Here is a 23,407-nt window from a genome sequence, read left to right on the forward strand (position 1 = left end):
TCCTGGCAATTTTTATGTTTCAACTATATTAGTGTTGCCTTTTATTTAAACTATTTACCAAACGGAATATAATTTTCATGTAAAGTGAAGCATTCACTTAATATCTTAATAATGTGCATTTTACGTTTTATTTCAATATAAATTGCTATTCTAGATATTTGTATAGTTATTTTAGAGCTTTCGTACAGCATATCTTGGAACCGGGGCTTCCGCATAATTAGATTTTTCATGCTTGTTTTCTGAAATATAAATTGTGTATTTAGTGTTTCTGAAATATTTGCTAATCATTATTTTATATTTATGATATGATGCTCAAATTCTAAAGGCAGTTATTACCTGAAACTGAAAGTAAGTATTGATAAACTGATAAACCGAAGCATATATTGATGTTTAATGTAAGGTAGATGTAACCATTCTTTATTATATTAAAAAGTAATTAGATAACACACATTAGTTTTCTCCTGTGACATTATTTTTAAATTAGTTATATCTACTAGTTTCGGTAAATTTATTTATATTAAAATTATTTAATCCATATTGTAGTAAAACTAATGGCAACACTCAAAATTATTGCCATAGACTATTACCATGGTCTCCCTAAAAAATTTCACCGATTCTCAATGAAAAGAATTCCTCATGTGCGCGTATAAGTAGATTATTATTAAGTTTCTGATATATTTAATGTAATAGAAGTAATCTAAGCGTGTCTAAGATTGTCTGTAGGATAAGCACTTACTTAATAACAATCAATATAGGATACGAACTAATTCCACCCATAATTACACAGTTCGCCCAAATAGAGATCTGCGTCTATATCGCAATATGGCCGTCCTGTAATGATTTGGTGGTCAGTGATATTATTGTGATTTCATCAATTCTGAAATATCAAAATGGAACTTCGAGTTGGTAATAAGTACCGACTGGGTCGTAAAATCGGCTCAGGCTCTTTCGGGGATATTTATCTTGGTGAGTGTTGATACAGATGATTGTAAACAAAGAAAGATGGTCAATGTAATAGGCCAGCTGCAATTTTTTTGTTTCGAAATAGATAATTTTCAAGGGCTATGTATCAAATAATATTTGATTCTTTATTTTAAAGGACATTTTATTTATGAATTGCATGTTTGAATAGATTACTCCTTTTTTGGGTCATCTGTACAAGTACATCATACGATGTCATGATTCTCCATTGATGCTGCATATTTTGTTTGAAATTTGAATAGGCGCATACATTTACCTTCAATCTTTTCAGTTTGTAGTTGTTAAATTAAAATATCAAGTAGACTTGTTGATATACGCGGTTTATAATAAAATTCTTTTTCAGGAACGAATATTGTGACCAAAGAGGAGGTAGCTATTAAATTAGAATGCATAAAAACACGACATCCCCAGTTACACATAGAGAGCAAATTTTATAAGCTAATGCAAGGAGGGCGTAAGTAATATAAATCTAATTTTATAGTTTTTATAGGTTACACCTTGACTGAAAATTCTTTTATCTAGACTTTGTAGTTGTAAAACACTGATAACAGGATCTTATTCATATAATTATTTTCCAAAGCATCAGTTAATGATAACTAATTTTGAAAAGCTTTAAGACAAAATCATTCATAAATGTGTATGTATTGATCTGGATTTACCTACAGATAATTATATCTATTAGTGCTATAGTAATTGCAGTACAAACTTTGCATAGTTTAGGATCATGTGACATATCCATGAGTATTTATTTATTACCAAATGATACTGCTTTTTTTATTATTTAAACTTTTGATCAGCAATTATACATCCTAACCGAATTATTATTCGAAAACAATTATTTATTGATCAGTAATAATTATTGATTAGGACTCATAAACACAATTTAAATAAAGACATCATTTTGTATATTGCAATATGTGCATCATGAACACCATCTATTACAAAAAATACAAAGTAGCAATTTGCATTATAACAATTAATTGATATTAACTCTGAATTGCCCCTTTTTATAAATATAGTGCACACAATAAACAAGTTGACCAATAGGTTATTTTTTTTTTAAGTTTTATAGAAATTAGATTATATTTTATATCTTGCAGAGACTTGTTCGGTGAACATTTGTACCTTATAGTTTTAACTTATACCCAATATCAATAACCCTGTGTAGTGACACTCAAATGATAAATATGCAAGTTGTTTTTAGAAGCTACATTTATTTTAATTATTTGTAAATAATATAAAATTTAATATACAATTATATAATAAAATATGTATTGTCAACAGTTGGCATTCCTGCAATAAAATGGTGTGGGTCTGAAGGTGACTACAATGTAATGGTAATGGAATTGCTTGGTCCCTCCTTGGAAGATCTGTTCAATTTCTGTTCGCGACGTTTTTCCCTGAAGACTGTGCTTATCCTTGCTGATCAGCTCATCACTCGCATTGAAGACATACATTACAGGAACTTCATCCATAGGCATGAATTTTGTTTTGTTATTGCTATAATTTGTTGCTACACATGACAATTACATTTAAACTCGAACACAACACTATATTCTCCTTAAGTAAACATTTAATAGTTCCTGTTATCAACCTATGATTGATATTGTAGTTTGTCCATGTTTATTATTTATATATATATACTATGACTATAAATAGAATAAAGTAGCTGTTATTCACCTTACATCTTAACTATGCAACAGATTTTGGTACGGTTTTACTACCATTTTAAGAGTTTCTTATGGAAAATTTATATATATTAATGAGCATCTGAATAATTTAAATTTGAGGGTCGAAATTAGATTTTTTGGTATTGTAAAAAAACATTTATTAGAAAAATGTAAAAGCATTAATGAAAACAAAACACAAACATGTGCTAGTGAAGGAGTCCTTGAACCAAAAAGTAATAGTAGGCTCTCCTCTTTGGGTGATAGGTCATTACAATGATGTTATTTAGTATATAATATGTAATATATTATACTCTATTTTCTTATTCAATAGGGTTACATATAAATTTGTCCTAATTTTTATTTGTATTATAAATATTTGATATGACTCTAAAATAGATTTTCAAGATTATTGCTATTTCCAATATATTTGAAAGAACATTATCCTTAAGTTCAAATCTTATCTCATTATCCTTAAGTCAAAATATTAATGTTTATTTAAAAAGTATGCAGCTCTAGATTCCAAATCTCAAATCAAACAAATAAATTAGGTAGATAACCCACTTTTGCTATAAGGTAGAGATACTTGTGTTGCTATGTAGTTGGTTGAATAAGTCAGTCAATATAATTTAAAAAAGAAGAGCATCAAATTTTAGGTTTCATTGCAATTTTATAGCTAGTGGACCAACTTGTACTACTGATACTATTATAGATTGTACATAATTAAGATAATTATATTTACAAACAATTGTTTGATTGTTCTGTGATAATTATGTAATAATATTTTTTTTATGACTAGAATTAAGTTAATATATTCAAATAGACAAATGTTAAGTTGAAATTATTATTCATCCATCCATTAGTTTCAAGTTTAGTAACTTCCCATATAGTTGATTGCAGATTTGAATATATTAACTGAATTCTAAAAATGGTTCAAAATATCTCAATCTCATCATAGTTACAGATAAAATTGTTATGAAACATGTTAAAATGTGACTAGATAAGGATTCTAATCTATAATTACCCTATTGTAAATCTAGCAACATCTCTTATTACTACGACTGAGAACACCAATATTGTTTTTAAAAGAATTTGTATTTGTGCCTTTATCTATGATATACTTTTATTAGGTTTTATTTACATATAAAACTTAAAATAACCAATATAACATGCTTAGAAATTTTACACATTAAAGTCAATTTAATTCAATATTTTGCACAATAAAACCAGAGGAAGATCATTTAAATATTATTATTGAAAATGTTGATATGAAGTTGACTATAATATAAAAATGTGTGATAATTTTACCCATATTCTATTATATACAATATTTAATATCACTAATCTAAATATATTTTTCTTACAGAGATATCAAACCAGATAACTTTCTTATGGGTTTAGGTAAAAAAGGGAATTTAGTATACATTATAGATTTTGGCTTAGCAAAGAAGTACAAGGATCCTCGTACTATGCAACATATTCCATACAGAGAAAACAAAAACTTAACAGGTAAATGAATTATAACTATGTTATATAATAAGAAGTTTTACATAAGTAAATGTAACATAAGACTGCAAAAATAATAATAAGGAGAATTGAAAATACAATTAATTGTATTGATATAAAATAATAAGTCATGCATGCCCCTTATCATCTTTTGTATACTGGATTATAGGAAAATATATTCAATTAAATATAATAGTGACTTGTGGCTTGTAATCCACACATTCTAAGGTGAATGTGTAGATTAATATTAAATATTTAAATGCATAATATTACTTTTTATGTATTATCTATACATATAAATAAAATCTGTGTGTCTGTTTCTAATATTGAAGTAATAGTTTTTTACTACATGCATATGAATATAAATACTACACACACCAATATAACATTTTTTACAATTTTTGTCTGTCTGACTTTCTGTTTATTCCGGCTAATCTCTGAAATGGCTCGACCGACTTTGACAGGACTTTTATTGGCAGGTAGCTGATGTAATAAGGGGTAGTTACCCTTACCTACCTTTAGAAAAATAAGACACGCGGACGAAGTCGCGGGCACAACTAGTTATATATATATATATATAGCATCTGGCTTATTTTGTTCTACTACTAGAAAATATTATATTCTTGCGGTACCTGCATGAATTAGGGTAATCCATTTCGACGCAGTAAGGCAGATCTGTTGGGAGCTGGTACAATTCTTCGTATTTTCTGAAACACTTCTATAATTCTCTATATGCTCGTAAAAAATAACCTAAACTAAAAAAATATGTACAGGAATCTTTTTATACATACAATAAATGTGTATTTAGAATCTGATCTATGTGTATACCAAATTAGTGTCATTTAAATTTATCCAGCAACAGTAATATGTCTATAATATAATAGTGCTGATTATACAAAAAAACTTATTATCCTCCTAGTTGTTATGTCTTTTATCAGTCTGGCTGTCAGTTGGATGCATCTCTCGTTGTATAATTGTCTGATGTATAAACAAGTAGGTAATGAGTTAGCAAATTGATTGTCACACTCATAAATTAGATGGAGAAAATAAAGTCCACCATCATAGTTTATCTCAAGTGCCCTATTTCTTACTTACGCAATATAATTCTGAATCGTCTGTCTAAAGTATTAAAAAAAATATATTTCAGGTACGGCAAGATATGCTTCGATTAACACACATTTAGGCATAGAACAATCGCGCCGTGATGACCTAGAGTCACTTGGATATGTGCTAATGTACTTCAACCGTGGTAGTCTCCCATGGCAGGGTCTCAAGGCTGCTACTAAACGTCAAAAATATGAGAGAATATCAGAAAAAAAACTTTCGACACCATTTGATGAACTTTGTAAAGTAAGTAATACACTGATTAATACATATATTGATTGATATATCATCTACGTATTTATCGCGTGCTTATATTATAATAATCGTCAATTTATTAATGAATTCTTCTACAATGAAGAATGTTAACTAATTTTGAATAATAGCTTTCCATATTCTCTGTCAAAAATAAAAAATATAAGTGAAAGAATTACTTCAATACGTCAATTAGTTTCTGATTTATAGAAGTAAACGTGCGATGCGAACTCGTGTGACGTCATAGTACAACACTCGCTCTGTCCGCTCGCGCTCTCAGCACGGAGTCGTCTTACGTTTCATTAGAAATTATAAATATCTTCAAAAATTACCAAACCAAATACTAGGAAATCATGTGATGTGCCAAAATACATAAATACAACCACCAAAGTAATAATAGTTATTTTTATAATAATCACAAAAAAATCCAACAAATTTGATGTCAGTCGTCGGCTCTTCGACGATGTAGCCACATTAAAAATGCTATAGTACGCGAACACCGCGTACGTACCACACGTTATCTGCGTGTACCATACAAACATCACTTGCTCTTTTTACTTGTATGTAACCGATAGCATCATCACGAAAGCTGTCTCTTGCCCACTTGGAATAAGTTAGAAATAAAAATAAATAAAACGGCCTACGTATTTTATTAATAAGACAAATCAAAATTACAAAAATATTTAGTATCATCTGTTCAACCCACTATAAATCAATACATATATGTGTTTAGTTAAATTTACTAAGAGAGGTACCTATATTTACAGATGTACATACGTACCTATAGATATAAAACTCTAACACATATTTGTTGTCTATATATATATATAACGTAAAACTTAAAACGTTTGGTACTTCTGCTTATATGAGTTGCAATACTTGCAATATGACATCAGTTGGGTATTTCTTTTAACAAAATACTTTAAAACACATAAATTATTTTCTAAATAGCAAGAAAAGTTAACTTACCTTTGCATTTTTATTCCTCGCATTTCGGCGTCAACGAAATCACTATTTGTTGATAAATAATGGGAAACCATTATTGCATCTATTTTAAGCATATTATCCGATTGCCATTTTTCGAATCCCTCGTCCATTTCAATAATTAATAGAATAATAACGTAATGAGCGGATGAAAACAAAACAAAATACTGACGACTCACTACTAAGCGGAGCGGACCATTGTAAAATGACGTCACACGTCACGTGACTGTTAGCGAGACTCGAAATTTTAGTTTTAATAGTTGAAATAAGTTTAAATGCCTATAAAATCAAAACTAATAGATATTTTTGACTAAAACAAAAACTAGTATATTTGTATACATACAAACTTTACTATATCAAACTTTCGACCGATTTGGCATACCTATTAACATTCTTCATTACAATGAAACAGTATATGCATGATGACTGATTTTTAAAAAACACTCCACGATGTTCTTACATTCTATCTTTATACAAAATAAATCATATTTTAAAAAAAACCTAAGAATTTGATAGAAAGATTACTTTTTAAAAAATACAATTTAAATTTCGTGCAAAAACGCTAGAATAGCAATGGCGTCGCCTGTGACGTCAACCATTCGTAAACATTTGACAAGTGACAATTTATAGTAGAGTTATAAGTGTGTTTGTTGAAAGTTTTTGAAGATTTAAGCGCAATAATCATGAATCCCAATGTGTATCGATGGTGTGCGGTCCCTGAATGTACTAATACAATAATAAAAACGCCGAAGAAGTTATTTAATTTACAAATAACGCAAAACAACTTTGTGAGAACTTCGTATAGTACTATGTACAGCGTTGACATCACGACAATAAACAAAATTGCAAAACTGTTATTAAAATTTTGCCAAAATTATGCTATTTATTTTAAAATAATGCTAACATTTCTCAAATAAAACATTATTTGTTTACGTACACGTTTTTATTATATCTTTAAAATCAATAAAATCTATTTTATTTTATGTTTTATTCAATTATGTTATTGAACAAAATAAATATGGGAGGAAATGTTAGATTTCCTCCCACTTTAATCGGTAATGCTGACTTTAGATAATTTAGGTGGCATATTAACGTCTATCAAGCACTCGTAAAAAATTATAGACTGTAAAATTTCAATTCAAATTACAGTATGTATGCGATATTGTACTCTATTTCTATCTCACATCTTTTTGTATAAGAAAAAGGAAGTGAAAAGATGCTGTTGCACATAGCCAATAAACGGTGACTTGAACAAACAACAAATATGCTAAACAACGTAAAATTATGCCAAATATAGCATAAAATATGTTAAATTGACAACACCGATATTGTTTACGAATGAGTGACGTCACGCGCTCCTGATTGGTGTTCGATCTATCATGGTGGATTGATAAGTTTTGCATTTTTATTTTTACTAAAATAAATATAATCTCACTTGTAATCTGAAAATAAATGTTTAAATATGAATCAGCCTATCATATAAAATTACATGAAATCCTGTTTTCAGGCATTCTTAGATAGTGTCATCATGCCTATTCTTTGTCTTTCTGCTAGTATATGAAAAATATGGACAAAGCTACTAGAGTTTTACTGAGATAGACTTTAGCTCTCTCTTATTTCAGCGCAAACAGCAAGCTTTGTGTTTCGGTTGATGTATTAGATAAGGAAATGAAATTACTGACTATGGGTGGCATGTTATTTTAATTCTTCAGAATGGCAACGAATGGTACCACAGCTGTATGTGTTTATATGATGTCCATAGTGCTGCTCATGTATACAGATGACTCTTACCTTACCTTTGGATAGGTCGTTATTGTTTGATCTTTACATTGAATAAAACAATGTCGTCGCTACTGTTCTGTTCTCTTATATCTTTTAAATTACGCAACGGATTTTAATGCAGTTTTCAATAGATACATAGACAGAGTAATTTATGAGGAAGGTGTATATGTATAATACATGCATGTGATAGTATAGAACAAGCAGTGAAATTCAAAGGTATACACATATTATATTATAAGGATTTGTTTAAAGAATGCTAGTTTCAGTTATAATACATAAAAAAGTTGGTAGCTGCTGTATTCTAATAGATAGACTCTCAGTCTATTTGTCTAAAGATTATAATTTAGTTGAAGTGAACACTGCCTAATATCTGTGGGTATTTTGTATTTTTTTAAATACATATACTAAAACCACTTTTTTTATTTGAAATAAAAAACAGGACTAGTATATAATTTTGTATTTAGTAAATTAAATACATATGGCATAGTTATTAGTTCGTATTTCAATTAAAAAGAAGAATGTAATTTGTCTATCTCTGACCATTAGATTATGTTTGTAAGAGAGTAAAAGACCGTAAGCTTCTTTTCCTATTCTTCATTAAAAAATTTGCAATCGTGTTTTCAGAACCATCCGATTGAGTTCCAACTGTATCTCAAGTACTGCCGACGGCTGCGTTTTGAGGAGCGGCCCGACTACAGTCACCTCCGACAACTATTCCGTACCCTCTTTCATCGACAAGGTTTCACCTACGACTACATGTTTGACTGGAATATGCTCAAGTTTGGTATGTATCATTTAAAAGTTATTAAGAGCCTATTACAAAATGATGCCGCTCAACTTGAGGTATAATCGCATGGATTTACGCACACATGATGACGCACACAGACGCAAATAACCGTGATGCTCAATCGGTGTGGATTTAGTATGAACCATTTGCGATAATATTTTAATTAATAATGTGATATGTTTCTACTTAACTAAGTAACATAAACTACTTATTGTATTTTTTTAAATAACGTGATTTATCTTAATTAGGTACTAATAATGATAAATGATATTACTGTGTGTCAATGTTCGATTGTACAACTAAATGCATCTTGGTAATTATATAATTGGGACAGGAAGACGAAATTACTATAACATAAATTTACTAATTAATTCTTCTTACGTATTAATTCAGTTTATTTATTAATAGATACCATATAATTTATTATAAGAGTCGGATACATATGATATTAACTTGTTCTAAATATTATGAGCAAATAATTATTTTATTTATATATAATAGTTGTGTTTTAAATTAGGTCCCATCCTTATATGTATATTAACTTCGTCACGTTTATAATAAAGGAAATATATTTAGAGATAATCTGAATCATTTTAACCTCGATTATAATTTAGTTGAAGTGAATACTTTTTTCGCACTATAAATATCTGTGGGTATTTTGTATATTTTATATAATACATATACAGTCAGGGGAATAACACCCGAGTTTTCAGGAATAACGCATGAGGGATGTGCTGATATGAACCGCGTTGTATGTATATACCGCGCTTTCCATCAGGAAGAAACTTGTTTGCCATTCTAAGTTGTAAAAAAAGCTTCAACTGCTATCATTGCTGTTCCTGCATCAATTGACCAGGCTAATTCGTAGCGCGTTGATAAATAATTAATTGTTAATGTCAAACCTTTTTATAAATTATTATAAGACGCCTCATTGATTATATGTAATGAAATCACGCGCTATAGAGATTTTGGACAGAATAAAAGACCTTAGAAACACTGCTCTCATTGGCGGGATTACTTTTATACTTTTTGAGATTTTGAAAGACTCTCTGTGTCATTAACATCGTTCAATTCAATAAAAATGACAAATTTGAAGCTCATTTTTGATGAAAAAATGAAACTAAAAAACTAAATTTCTCAAAAAAACTGTTTTCCAACAAAAAAAAAGATATAGACTAAAGAATTGAAAATGATTTAATTTTCAACACTCATCCTCACTGTCAGATATGATGTCGCCTAATACCATTTTCTTTTAATGGTTAAAATATCATCTACACATGTAATAGATCTATGCATGTTTTGATCTTCACATTTTGATTCGTTGTTATTTTAAGCTAAGACAGGTTTATATATAAGAACGTAGTTTTTCTATATATAGTTCACGCGACAATGTAGTCTAAATAAGAAACATATATATCTTTCATGTTACATAATTATTTGACACACACACGTATAATAACAGGCACGCAATTTAGAAATATCGTATTGTGTAAAATAAAATAAAATTAGATAAAATATCTTTAAACATGGAAGAATATAATTTATATATAATTTGGTAATTTATTTACAATCCACATTGAACCAGATGATATAAACTATATAGTTAAAACCATTCATTGTAAAAATAATAATGATATTTTTATAAACAATGATTTTAATTTAGTAAACGGAAACCGCGTTTACATTTTCTTACAAGATAAGCGTTATTTTAAAAAATACTAAAATGTTCTCTTTTTTAATTTTAACAATTAATTGCCATTATGTGACGAAAACCGCTTGTGCTTTTCAGAGTCCGCGTTATAGGAGGGTAGCATAACTGACTTTTGTCTTGGCATGCTAAAATAAATATTATATATATATATATTTAACAACAACTTTAAAAAATTCGTAGAAATAAGTATATAAGCAAAATTAATTAAATATTACTTAAATTAGTCGCTCTATACATAATGGACCAATGTTATTAGTGTTGTAAAAAATTTCAATTCGAAAAAGAAGAATGTATTTTGTCGCAACGGAATCTCTGACCATTCAATTATTATTATGTTTGTTTTTTTCTTAGAAACTTATATTTTTTTTTCATATTTCTAATTTATAAGTATATTAACTTTATTATTATGTTTTTTTTATGCAAAAATTTCGTTGTATTTTAAAAAATTAGAAATGATTATCAAAGTTTTGTTGAAATCCGATTGAGATCAATTTTTTGATATCTCAAGTTGAAAATGCCGACGATGCTGTCTCATTGTATAAAGTAATTATCAAGTTTTAGTAAAGATATCATATCAATTTATGTTTGTTTATTAATGAACGACGACCCGAAACTGTCATTTCGTTTTTGAATAAACTATTTTCATCTAACAAAGAGAAAATTAACATTTCAAAGATGTAGTTTTTACATTAGATATCAATCTATATAATTCTGGAATATGCTTAATTTTAGAACCAGAACCCCAAAGACACTGCTTTTAGGCCAAAAAAGTTATTAAAAATATTTTACTAATTTGTAATAATATACATAAATCAATATATTATAATCAATGTAGAATAAGTAATACTTAATGAGTCACTACTTGCGTCAATTTTATAGAGGCTATTTATTACTGATGTCTGCTATACGTAATTTCTTTAAGTGATGTTTACCTATATAAACTCTTAATTTTATTTGAAAATTCTGTAGTTGTTAAGATTGAACAGCGTCATTGATAGTATTACAGGGCTTGGTGACAAGACTCATCACTTACTTAAACTTTACACTTGCATTATCTTTTTCTATATCTATCTATTTAAATAGTTATGTAGTAAATGTTAAATTCCTGGTCAAGAAAGTGTCCATTCCAGGAATATAAATATGGCAAACAACACATGTTTATCATATTTCGTATTTTAAATTAAATATTATGTTTACAATCTTATTATATATCTATGTTTATAGGAGGACCACGAGGTAACTACCAATCAGGTGGCAATGACCGTACCACTATTAGACGCCATGAACAAAATCAGGAACAGGAAACTAGTGAGTATATACAATATAAATTTTATCATATAATTTATAATATGATATATATTGCATAAGCACTATTTTATAATTCTCCACATAAATATTAATTAATTAAAAATTGCTTATCTACAACAACCAGTCATTGATAATTAAATGAAAGAAATATATAAGTATTCTACTCCTTATTAAAAGTTTATACATATATTTGGATTCGAGTATTTACCCATTGTTTTCGAACAAAATATATTTATGAAAACAATTTGTTTTTCAATGGATGAATATAGAATGATGTCACCGCCTGCACTAACGATATAACGCTGGAGGAAGGCGATAGGATAAGCGTAAAGTCAGATCAGTTAACGGGGCGAATTTATCAGGAATAAACTTGGAGAGACCGCGTGTCATCCTGACAGCAATGAGGTCACCTGTACCAATTAGTAATAATACCTTCTCAATACTATATTAAATAGAATTGTACGTAATTGTTTAGCGGCTGGTGCGGCGGGTCAACCCAGTACGACGGTTGCAGCAATCTCGGAGTGGCGGTGAGGGGCCTCACCCTCCGTGCATTAAAATAACACCAACATTCTGAAGCCCTGTTAGTATTGTGACCCGCATGTTATGTTCTCCCGAACAGACATTACAGACTCGGCACATCCACATATGACGAGTGTATTTACTATCCAATTGAATTGACACGAGCGCGAACGCTTCCCGATGTTCGTACGTGACGGCACGGAATGCTAATCTGTATTAAAGAAAACGATTTTGTACGCATTCATGTTAACGTTCATATATTGTAAATTATTTAATTTTAGAATAAGTAAGGTAATGAGTGGGCCGTGGACTAAATGAAATAGAACGTTTTATTGTGACTCATTGGAGTAATAAATAGGCCTACCCATGCATCCGTTGTACCTTTATGCTCAGTTATATTTAGATGTAAGAGTATTACAAAATACTGACAAAAACTATCTACTTAATCAATGAGACAATTGGGATGTATTTTTTTATTTTTAAAATAGATTAAATTGTGATTATAATAGAGATAATTAAAAGAATATTCTATGTTTGTTTCTTTTATCTACAGTGAATCATTTCCTTAAGGGAATTGCAATTACAATTTTACAGCTTCTAAGCTAGAAATCATAGAGTATTTACATAACTGATGACTAACGAAATAAAATATTATTTGTGTAAATACTATGACTTAAAAGAGTGCAATATATAATTTCTTTATTTTTTGTCACATAATATTTTTTTGTCTTCCAAGTTTAATAGTATTTTGCACATTCATCAAATTTAAGAATTTGTAACTTACAAACTTTTTCATGTATGACCTACTAGGTCTGTCAAACCACTGCCATAGTTTTAACTAGATAAATTTTCAAATTGTTCTAGTATCTTAGAAATTCAATTGGTTAGGCCTGAATGAATATAATGTAGTGTTAAAACATTTATTCCAGAAGTGTATCCCTTTTTAAATGAAGCTCTCTCCAAACAGTTGTTAGGTCAATACTTTAAATCTTGTGTTTCTTTCCTTTTTGTGTACAAAACTATGATCTCAATTATATTTTACCAAATTTCTCCTTTTGCTTTGTATTCTAAACAAATTACATGTAATATAATTGGTTACCATTGCTGTATCCCATTTTACTACAATATTAATTGTAGTATTAAATTATTATATTTCCTATTTAGCAAAGATTTCACCACAAGTAACAGGAAAATGTTATAATTTACTGTTAACATGTGTAATTAGTTACTGAAGTTTGTAAATATTAATTAATTCATAAGTGCTGTGCACTGTATTATGAATTTCTCAGTAGTTGATGAGTGGCGTATTGTTTGTACCTTTTAAATACAGAAATGATTATAAATTGTAATGGACCACCTTTCTCTTAATATGACTGAGAATTAGGTTCAATATTGTGTAAATATTTTAGTTTCGTTTGAGGGTTGTATTGCAAATCTTATAAGATTATTATTATCCTGTCAGAAATAAGATTTTAGTTTTTATTTCAATATTTTTAATACTTAAAAATGATTTGAATATTGATGTAAGAAATGTAGTTATTCTGAATCTTATCTTATTATTTGGGGCTCATGTTATTGACTGCACATTATGATTACTTTAATACAATTGTAATACATAATTTGCTAGTCTCAACAGGGTATACAATAGCATTTTTTAAATAATAACAATTAATGAAGCAACAATATTTCTTTGTATACAGATAGATTAGATATCAGAATATGTTTTGAGTCCACTCGAGTGTTCTTGTTATTTTCATACAAACATTTACCATATACATAATACATTTTAACTATATATACTTCTGTTATTGTGAATAACGTTGATTAGATGCATTATGTTGAGATTGTGTTCATATGCTTGAGAACGGCAGTGTTGTCTTGAACCGCTATAAGCGACGGCGATGAGAGCAATGATTGAGCAGTTATGTGCGGCGACTGTGCAGTGGCACGGCGACTGCACGACAGTCACGCGGCGTCGACTGTTTCTTCGTATCTCCAGTGTGTTGAGTGCCGTTAATTTTATCTCGATAAAAGCTTCTGACGCGGAATGGTCGTGGCTTGCTCTAGCGTAAGTGTACGCTCTAATCGACGAAAGACTTTATGGATCTTGTATATAATAATTGTAAGGATTTAGATAAGCTGACACACTGTTTTTTACAATATCCTAGGTAATGAAAATAAATACATACATAACTGTTGTAGTGTTAATGTCATTCGATTATTTTGCTGTTATTCTGCGCATACCTTTTGATTGGGGCGAGTGTGTGTAGCTACGTGTCATGTACCAAATGATATTCCCGCTTTGAAGTATTAAATTCTCATTGAAGGTGGAGTGGTACGGTTCACGTATAGGCGACGCGCAGGGGATGAATCGATATTAGTAGTTGTAGAATGATAAGGGATTAGTGAAAGATCGTGGGCTTTTATTGGATATCTTAAAATTCTAAATTTAAGTATATGAGAATATTTACTCCCTCCAAGCGAGTAATTTTTTATTAAAAAGAGAATGGACTAATTTTTAGTTCTAGAAGTATCATTGTGTTATATTTAATTTACCTTATCACGTGGTATATTTTCTCTTTATACTTACATCTATGCTAGCCTATCTTAGCATAATACGCATTATATATAAATTGTTATGCTTGCAATTGTTTCTTATGTCCAGTATGTATAATTCATTTGGCACAATAAACTGAATAAAATAAAATTAGGTATTTTTTTCGCTTTATTCGTTAAACACTACATTTTATGTAGCAAGAAAACCACCGTCGACGGGCAAATGCGCACCTGAAATCATGCTTGCTTGGTCACTCAGGAGGAACAAAACCGTATTGACTACATCGGATACTTCGCCGAACCTGTTAATGCAAAGTAAGATATTAGTATAGAGTAATAAAATAACCTTTTCTTATGAAGCAGGGTATAGTATACACATATGTATATTTCATTGTAACGTTTCAAGGGTCGGCAACGCGCACATGACCCTGGTATGTCAGAGCTCTATAGGCTGTGGTAACCGTTTATGATCAGATTAGCCGTATGCTGGATTGGTACCACTGTCGTATATAATCAATGATCCTAATCTTGAGGAAATATAATAATGTTTGTGTCTAATACATTTACAGAGAACAGCACTACCGAATAAGAAAGTTTATTGGGTTATAGCATACCAGTTTACCAGTCTACCTCTGGATTATAAAATAAATAAATAATTAGCAGTATAAAAAGAAAATACTTAATTAGTCCCTGTATTTTACAAAAAATGTATCTATTACAACATAGCTATAGAGAGCGAGGCTATGGACAGTAACAAGAATATAGAAACCTGCGAGTGCTATTCAAATAAAAGAATGTCGAACTTACCTTCCTAGAGGTATTTTGGACAGCATAGCTCGCTTTTTGTTGGGTTCTGACCAAACTTTACGACCCAGCTCGGTCATAATCACAGTCGGATTAACTGTGTTTGTGCGAATTCCAAATGGACCTAGTTCCAAAGCCATCACACGAGTTATTGAATCCACTGCAGCCTTCGAAGCGCAGTACGATGTATGATCTTTAAGAGCTGCCTATTAAATTTTAAGATAATAGTAAAATAAGTGCTTAATAGACGTTTAACAAAAAAAGTTACTAGGGTATACTTAAATTAGGACATTGTTAATAAATCCTTTAAATAATTCAAAATGTAAGATGGAATTACAAGAAGAATAAAAATAGCGCCCCCGATAATATTAATTCGAGTCGTATAGTATTTTTTCATATAAAACCTATATATATACCCTACCTTTGATGCTTGAGATGAAATATTCACGATCGATCCTTTTATTTTATTTTGTATCATTTTCTTGGCTACAATCTGGCTTATATTGATCACGGCCTTGGTATTCACACTAATTGTTCTGTAAAAATAATTTTTGGTTGTATATGGAAATTATGTGAAATGAGGGATTTTATATAGTTAAGTTATCAAAGCAGCATATTATATACTCGCGCGTTTACTTTGCTTGTTCGCCATATTGCTTTAATGTTCTACCACGATTGACATACCTACCTGGCTCTAAAGAAGGCGTCTTTACAGAACTAACCTTGTTATGTTATAATAACTGCAGTGATATCAGCACCTACAATTTCTTCTGTGAGCGGTATTGTATACATGATACACAGGTATTGTCCAACTACTGCACATTACATGTAGCATGTACATAGTTTGATAGTAGGTGCTGATTTCACAGCAGTTATAACAAGCAGTATAAACAAGTCATAACAACTGCAGTTATATATAACACGATTTAGTTTATTGCAACAACAAAGCAGGATACCGCAATCAAATTGCATTCGCAGCTCAGGAACTATTTTTATGCTGTTTACTTGTGACATGACTCATTAAAATAAATAGATAATAGGTATATTGTGCGCTTTTATAATTTCATGGTAATTAATTTAAAGTAATAGTAGCTGTCCGCCCTGGAAACTATGGTGAATAATTCCTGGTGATATTGTCACGATGGGCTCACAGACCTGACCTCATCGTCATCTCATCATACCTACTGCACACAGCTGCCCTGCCAGCGTATACCGTTAATTCTACCGCACTATATCATCCATTTAACTGTAGGTTGTTGTTTGGGGAAGGGATTGACTAGTGTTGATTAGTGACATGGACTAATAACCCCATTGCTAGCAATACACGTAGTTCTCCCTGGAAGCTTTCGTGATAAATTTCTGGTGAAATTGCCGATAACCTCTGCTATGTTAACTGAACCCAACCTCATGCTCATCTTATCATTATCCACTGCTACCCTGCGTACCCATACCATTAGCGCTGGCGCATGCACCATTCCATTACCATCCATCTAACTGTTGATTGTTGTAAGACAGGTGTTAAAGTAAACTTACTCATCAAAGTATTCCGGTGAGCACTCCAAGAATGACTCGGTTCTGGCGACACCGGCGTTGTTGACGAGGCCATCGAAAACGCCTAGAGCCTCCACAGCGTCTTTGGTTTTGGCCCAATCATGGAGATCTACACAAGCTACTTCAATAGTAGGGTATTCTTTATGCAGTTTTTGCAGGCTTTCCTCTTGATTGGACATTGCGACGACAGTAGCACCTTGCCTCCATAATTCTAAAGCAATTCCGTATCCGATACCTGCGGATTCATTAACGTGCCCATGTTTTTACCAGAGTAGAATATTGGCTGGCTATTAACTATATTATTCTTATGTTCTTGTTTTATTTATTTACATTTTACGACTGTTAAAAATTCTTGATAGGTACATAATAAATAATCTTTTGTTTGTATGTAAAATGGGACATTCAGCCAGAAAACAGCCATGAAACATCTTTCTATTTAAGTAGGCAATATTTTAAGGGTTTTTATTAATAAAACATATAAAGTTTCTTACCTTGAGAACCACCCGTTACAAGTATTCTTTTACCTTTAAAAGTTCTATCCATAATGTAAGGAGCGATTATATGTATATATAGTAATAACGTTCAGTCTAATATCTTCTCACCGGTATACGCATTAAAAGTTAAATTGTTGCCTACATTATCTACGTCGCTTTAATAAATAAGAAACGTAACTATTAAATATGCTTATTATTATTGTGATAAGAATGTCAAATCAACATACAAGTTGGTAGGTTAAACGAATTTTTAGATAACGTACCTATATATTCACGACTGCTAAACATGTCTCAGGCATTGTCAGCAGACTAAGTCGTGGTGAACCCACATTTCGCTCGGTATTAATTTGAATCCAAATAGGTGAGCCTTCTGTCGGCTTAATTTGATTAATGCTGTTGCTTCCATCACCGGAGAGAATGCCAGAAATACAAATTAACAGTTGTCTGTTTCGGATGTACGTATTTCTATGAAGAAATGTATTTTAGTACACCTGCTACATATTAGGTTACGCTACGGTACGGTAAGTTACGGTTAAAGCTGATAATGGTAGGTAATAGTAATAACACAATAGCCGAGTTTTCTTAAGAATAGGATTTTGAGTTTTTCATTGGTTGAATCGAAATTTTCTAATTTTTATGAGATATTACTTTCATCCAATCCAGGTTATGCCCCTGACCGAAATTACAAAAACAACACTACTACGGTAAATTATCAAACAAACCAATGCAATACAGCGGCAATCATCCAATTCTCTTTATAATTTTCGTTACAATAAATGTATCTGTGTTATTATTTATGCTAGTTAGAAACGTTATTTATAGAATAACGTTTATTTACCGAAGACGCAATTTTGGCGTCATGATATAAAAGTGAAATAAATTTAATATTATTATAAGTCTTTAATTTTCCGTCAACAATAAACATCGCCGTATACAGCTAATGATAGAGCCGTCGCCTTCAAAGATAATCTCACATCATGCAGTCAAGTATAAAAGCGCCAAGCAATAGATCATATTAAAAAATGTCAAGTATAACAAATAGCCTTTATTTAAGTCGTCTCAAGTATAACAAATAGCCTTAATAAATTAATAATGAGATATAGATAATCACATTCAATAAATTCTAGAAAATATTAAGATTGGAAAGCACTGAAGGGGTCTGTCATATGAGATAGCACACACGGATAACTATGAAAGATGCCTCTATCAGTTATGTTACATAATTTCGTAATTACCAATTGTGCAGAAATACATATTCTTGTCACGTTCTCTAACTATGGATTCGATAAAAACAAATGAGGACATTTTAATTATTAACATGATGACGTAATTACTAGATCTGCGAAAATAAATAAAATAATATTTTATTTATTTATTATTCAACAGAATGAGGTACACTACACAATATTTACATATTAAAGTTCTTTATGACTGGAGAAGTGGAGTTGCTCTTAAAATTATTAAAGCAAGCCATAAAGAACATTTAAATCTAACTTATTTTTTATAAATGGCAAACAATGCAATACAAATTAATGCAGAATTACTTTTTTACATATATAGAATTATATTATACTATAACATAATTGTTGGTATAACTTTCTTTGGTCAATAAATGATTAAGTATATTATAAAAAGAAAATAGTGTTAATAATCTAATAATATATCAAAATACAAAATTTAGACATCTTATAACTTTGGTAAAATAAAAACGTGAGATTTTTATGTAGCAAGAAAGCCTCCATCGATAGGTAGTTCTACACCATTTATCATGCTGGATTTTTCACTTAAGAGGAAAACCACAGCATTAACTACTTCCGATACTTCACCAAATCTGAAATTAAATTTAATATTTATTTAAGTATACTATGATTCTAATGCTTTACATTCCATACAATTAAATAATTACAACAAGACTGTTCAATATTTGTTTTAAATGACGTTTATGTTTCACCATGACCCACATATCAAATAAGGTCAGTGATTGTAGTTAACGATTATTACCCTCTTGTATTGAATACAGATATCTGTGTAAAATATAATAATTTAAAAAAATTATTGGCTTAATAAATATTACATTACAATGGCATGGAAAATGTAGGGTTACATTTAATATATTCAAAATAGACTTCATCATTTTTATTAATAAATAGTGTAAAACAAAGTCGCTGTCTCCGTCTGTCCCTATGTATGCTTAAATCTTGAAAACTACGCAACAGATTTTGAAGAGGTTCTTTTTAATAAATAGAGTGATCCAAGAGGAAATTATAGGAATTATTATATACATAATACATGTACACCCGTGCGAAACAGGGTCGAGTAGTTAGTATAATATAAAAGCAAGGTTTACAGTATGTAAGTATAAAATTATATTGAATACATAAAATATTTGTTATTAATATTTAAAAAGATAAATTACCTATGTAATGGTATTTTCGAAAGCATTTCATTCGCTCTACTGGGTTCAGACCAACCAACTTTACCCATTTCTGTCATGATGACAGTAGGATTTACGGCATTTACTCTGATACCATGGGGACCTAGTTCCAATGCCATGGCACGAGTCAGGGCATCAACAGCTGCTTTGGAAGCAGAGTATATGGTATGATCTTTTAAGGCTGCCTGGAACACAATTCCTCTGGTTAATTACTCCCAAATAACTAAGCCCAAAATTGAATTAAATTTGATAGAACCATATATGATGCGAAAGAAAATGATTACATATATTAGTTATTAAGTACATATTATAATAGTTTATCACCACATAATATAAAGCAATACAGTGCATTAAAAATACAACAGTGGAAGAAAATTTAGTAATATGCATATTGTGAGAAAAACTGCAGGAAAACAAGTCTTTACATTTCAAGTTATTTATGATAATTTATGAAAACATTGCTGATATATATTAATGTTAATATACAGTGGAAGAAAATTTAGTAATATGCATATTGTGAGAAAAACTGCAGGAAAAGAAGTCTTTACATTTCAAGTTATTTATGATAATTTATGAAAACATTGCTGATAGATATTAATGTTAATATAATGTTTTGCCCTAGTCTGCTGTCATAACATCTTTTGATCTAAAAAGTGATGACATATATGCATTCAGTCAAACTACATCATCACTATGATAGTTAATTTCTATATAAAGTTAAAGTAAAAATAATTTGTTCATTTAGAATTCTCTCTCTCTCTTATAAATATTTTTTTTATATCAGGTAACAATAATTGACAAGAACCTGGAAAACTATATGAATTCAGTGTAGGTAGCTATAGGTACCTATATTGTAAGGAGTGTGTATTTTGGAATGAGGAAAGCTATTCTGGTATAGATTAAGTCAATGAGGGAAATCTTTTCACTTTTTGAAAAACTTATTTTGATAATATATACAAAAGCACACAAAGTTATTATAAAACAATGTTAATAAAAATAAAAATAACTAGTATATATTAATTATAAAGGACCTATTAACTATAGTAATTAACAGAATCTATGATACCTTAGAGGCTTGAGAGGATATGTTTACGATTGCACCATGTGTCTTATTTTCTACCATTTTTCTTGCAACTATTTGACTTATATTAAGAACAGCTTTTACATTGACATTAAAGGTTCTGAAAATAAAAAAGAAATTGTCAGTAAATGCTTTTTAACATTGCTACAAGTACTACCAAGCACTACTAACACCATTTAGAGTAAATGATTTGTAACAAACTTATTAAATTCGTTTGTAATTACAAATTTATTAAGTTTTATTTTACCATGATAAAATATAGCAAAAGACATTAATTATTATTATAATATCTGTGTAAAGTCAGAGAAAATGAAGATTTAGTGATAGAGAAATAAAGATTAAAAATGTATTGTCTTAGAATTAAATATAATAATATAGAACACCAACTTATCATAATCTGAAGGTGTACAGTCGAGAAAGGGTTCGCATGATGCAAAAGCAGCATTATTTACAAGCGCATCAAAGTGACCCAGAGATTCAACCACCTCTCTTGTTTTATTCCAGTCTGCAATATCGATGTCCACTATGTCTATCGACGGATATTCGCTTTGTAAACTCTCCAAGTGAGTTCTCGTCCTAGATAAAGCTACTATATTTGCACCAGCTCTCCATAATTCTATAGCAATACCGCGTCCAATTCCTGTAAATGAAGTGTACACACATGATTCGACGTCGCATTACAATTGCTCGGTTTATGATATTCACAAAGACTATATAGTTAGCGTATTTGTACTATTCTTAATGTTACATTCATAATACAATGTGATTATGAATATAATAAAATTAAACAAATAGATATGATAATAACCTTGTCCAGCACCGGTTACTAGAATCCTTTTGCCTTTGAAGGATATTTCCATTTTTATTGACACTATAAATTTCGCACAATTTATACCTACTTAAAAAACTTTAATACTTCCGAATTAACTTTTGAGTATTAGTGTAATATATACTGTACAATATATGAATCGCAACAACAATGAACAATTATAACTATATCTGAATAAATAATGAAGAATGAAATGGAGTGATGAACGATTGAACTACACAATGAACGAAATGAAAGAAATATTGATAGTGATGTAGCGTAGTTCACAGCGAAAAACTAGTTGAAAGTTAAACCAGTACTATCAAAACTAGTTATTTACGTGTTAGCTGTTGCGTGGAGGTGACATAGATTTTGTAAACATATTCATTTTATTCCTGGTAGTATTTCACGTTCAGAATCAAATCATTACATCTGACAGAATTCTCGGGTTATCGTTAGGTAGAGCGGTGGCTCTCGCTTACTCCCAATCCTACACATACCGATAAAACATTATTTTTATTTTTCAAGCTAGTTTAGTTAGGTAACTAACTACCTATAGCTTACCTTAACTACTTTACTACTATATAGTTACTTCAAAAACGTTAGTTTAAAAAATAATTTGTTTGACGTGCTTCCCGAAATGTAGTTAGTTTCGTAACTTTTCACGGTAGTAGAGACACGACCGTCGATTGTAACTAAACATTGTTTTGAATTATACCTTCTAGTTTAGGCGTTATATAGTGCGTAAATTTGTGTTGTATTAGGTTCGACAGAAACTATGTAGAAATGATAAGATTGAAAACAATGAAGTTTTTTGCTCAGAGCAATAATCATTGCAACGTGTAGTTACATACGTCAAACACACCCATTTGTTAACATGCTTATCTTAAAATATTAAAAATTCTACATCTGTAGGTATATCCCAATTTTAAATGAAAGGAGTCAAAGGAATTATTTTATTTTTGGATTGTCGAATCACAAATTCTATAATGAAAATACAGCACCATAAAACAATGGTCTGGGTTTTATTTTTCGTACTTGCTTCAAAAGTTATTCAAAACATAAAATCAATTGA

The 23,407-nt window shown here is 30.1% G+C and overlaps 3 protein-coding genes across 3 annotated transcripts; 1 reads left to right on the top strand and 2 right to left on the bottom strand.

Annotated features, from left to right (window-relative positions):
• Positions 1 to 605: 605 nt before the first annotated feature.
• LOC131842708 (casein kinase I) lies at positions 606 to 14,550 on the top strand. Its single transcript, XM_059191286.1, has 8 exons — positions 606 to 966; positions 1,325 to 1,435; positions 2,266 to 2,458; positions 4,015 to 4,157; positions 5,302 to 5,504; positions 8,901 to 9,060; positions 11,999 to 12,082; positions 12,558 to 14,550. The coding sequence occupies exons 1-8, from the start codon at positions 891 to 893 to the stop codon at positions 12,614 to 12,616; spliced, it is 1,029 nt and encodes a 342-aa protein (XP_059047269.1). The 5' UTR covers positions 606 to 890; the 3' UTR covers positions 12,617 to 14,550.
• Positions 14,551 to 14,559: 9 nt separating this feature from the next.
• Positions 14,560 to 18,114, bottom strand: LOC131842709 (L-xylulose reductase-like). Its single transcript, XM_059191287.1, has 5 exons — positions 18,007 to 18,114; positions 17,498 to 17,750; positions 16,386 to 16,500; positions 15,968 to 16,170; positions 14,560 to 15,462 (listed from the first exon to the last, which is right to left on the bottom strand). Exons 1-5 carry the CDS (start codon positions 18,056 to 18,058, stop codon positions 15,351 to 15,353), a joined length of 735 nt encoding a protein of 244 aa, XP_059047270.1. The 5' UTR covers positions 18,059 to 18,114; the 3' UTR covers positions 14,560 to 15,350.
• A 960-nt stretch (positions 18,115 to 19,074) lies between these two features.
• Positions 19,075 to 22,552, bottom strand: LOC131842567 (L-xylulose reductase-like). The gene is made up of 5 exons (XM_059191140.1): positions 22,333 to 22,552; positions 21,912 to 22,164; positions 21,510 to 21,624; positions 20,426 to 20,628; positions 19,075 to 19,840 (listed from the first exon to the last, which is right to left on the bottom strand). Exons 1-5 carry the CDS (start codon positions 22,382 to 22,384, stop codon positions 19,729 to 19,731), a joined length of 735 nt encoding a protein of 244 aa, XP_059047123.1. The 5' UTR covers positions 22,385 to 22,552; the 3' UTR covers positions 19,075 to 19,728.
• Between the last annotated feature and the right edge of the window lie 855 nt (positions 22,553 to 23,407).

This window comes from Achroia grisella, unplaced genomic scaffold, assembly GCF_030625045.1.
Source record: "Achroia grisella isolate CSIRO2021 unplaced genomic scaffold, CSIRO_AGI_Agris_v1 utg241, whole genome shotgun sequence".
NCBI lineage: Eukaryota > Metazoa > Arthropoda > Insecta > Lepidoptera > Pyralidae > Achroia > Achroia grisella.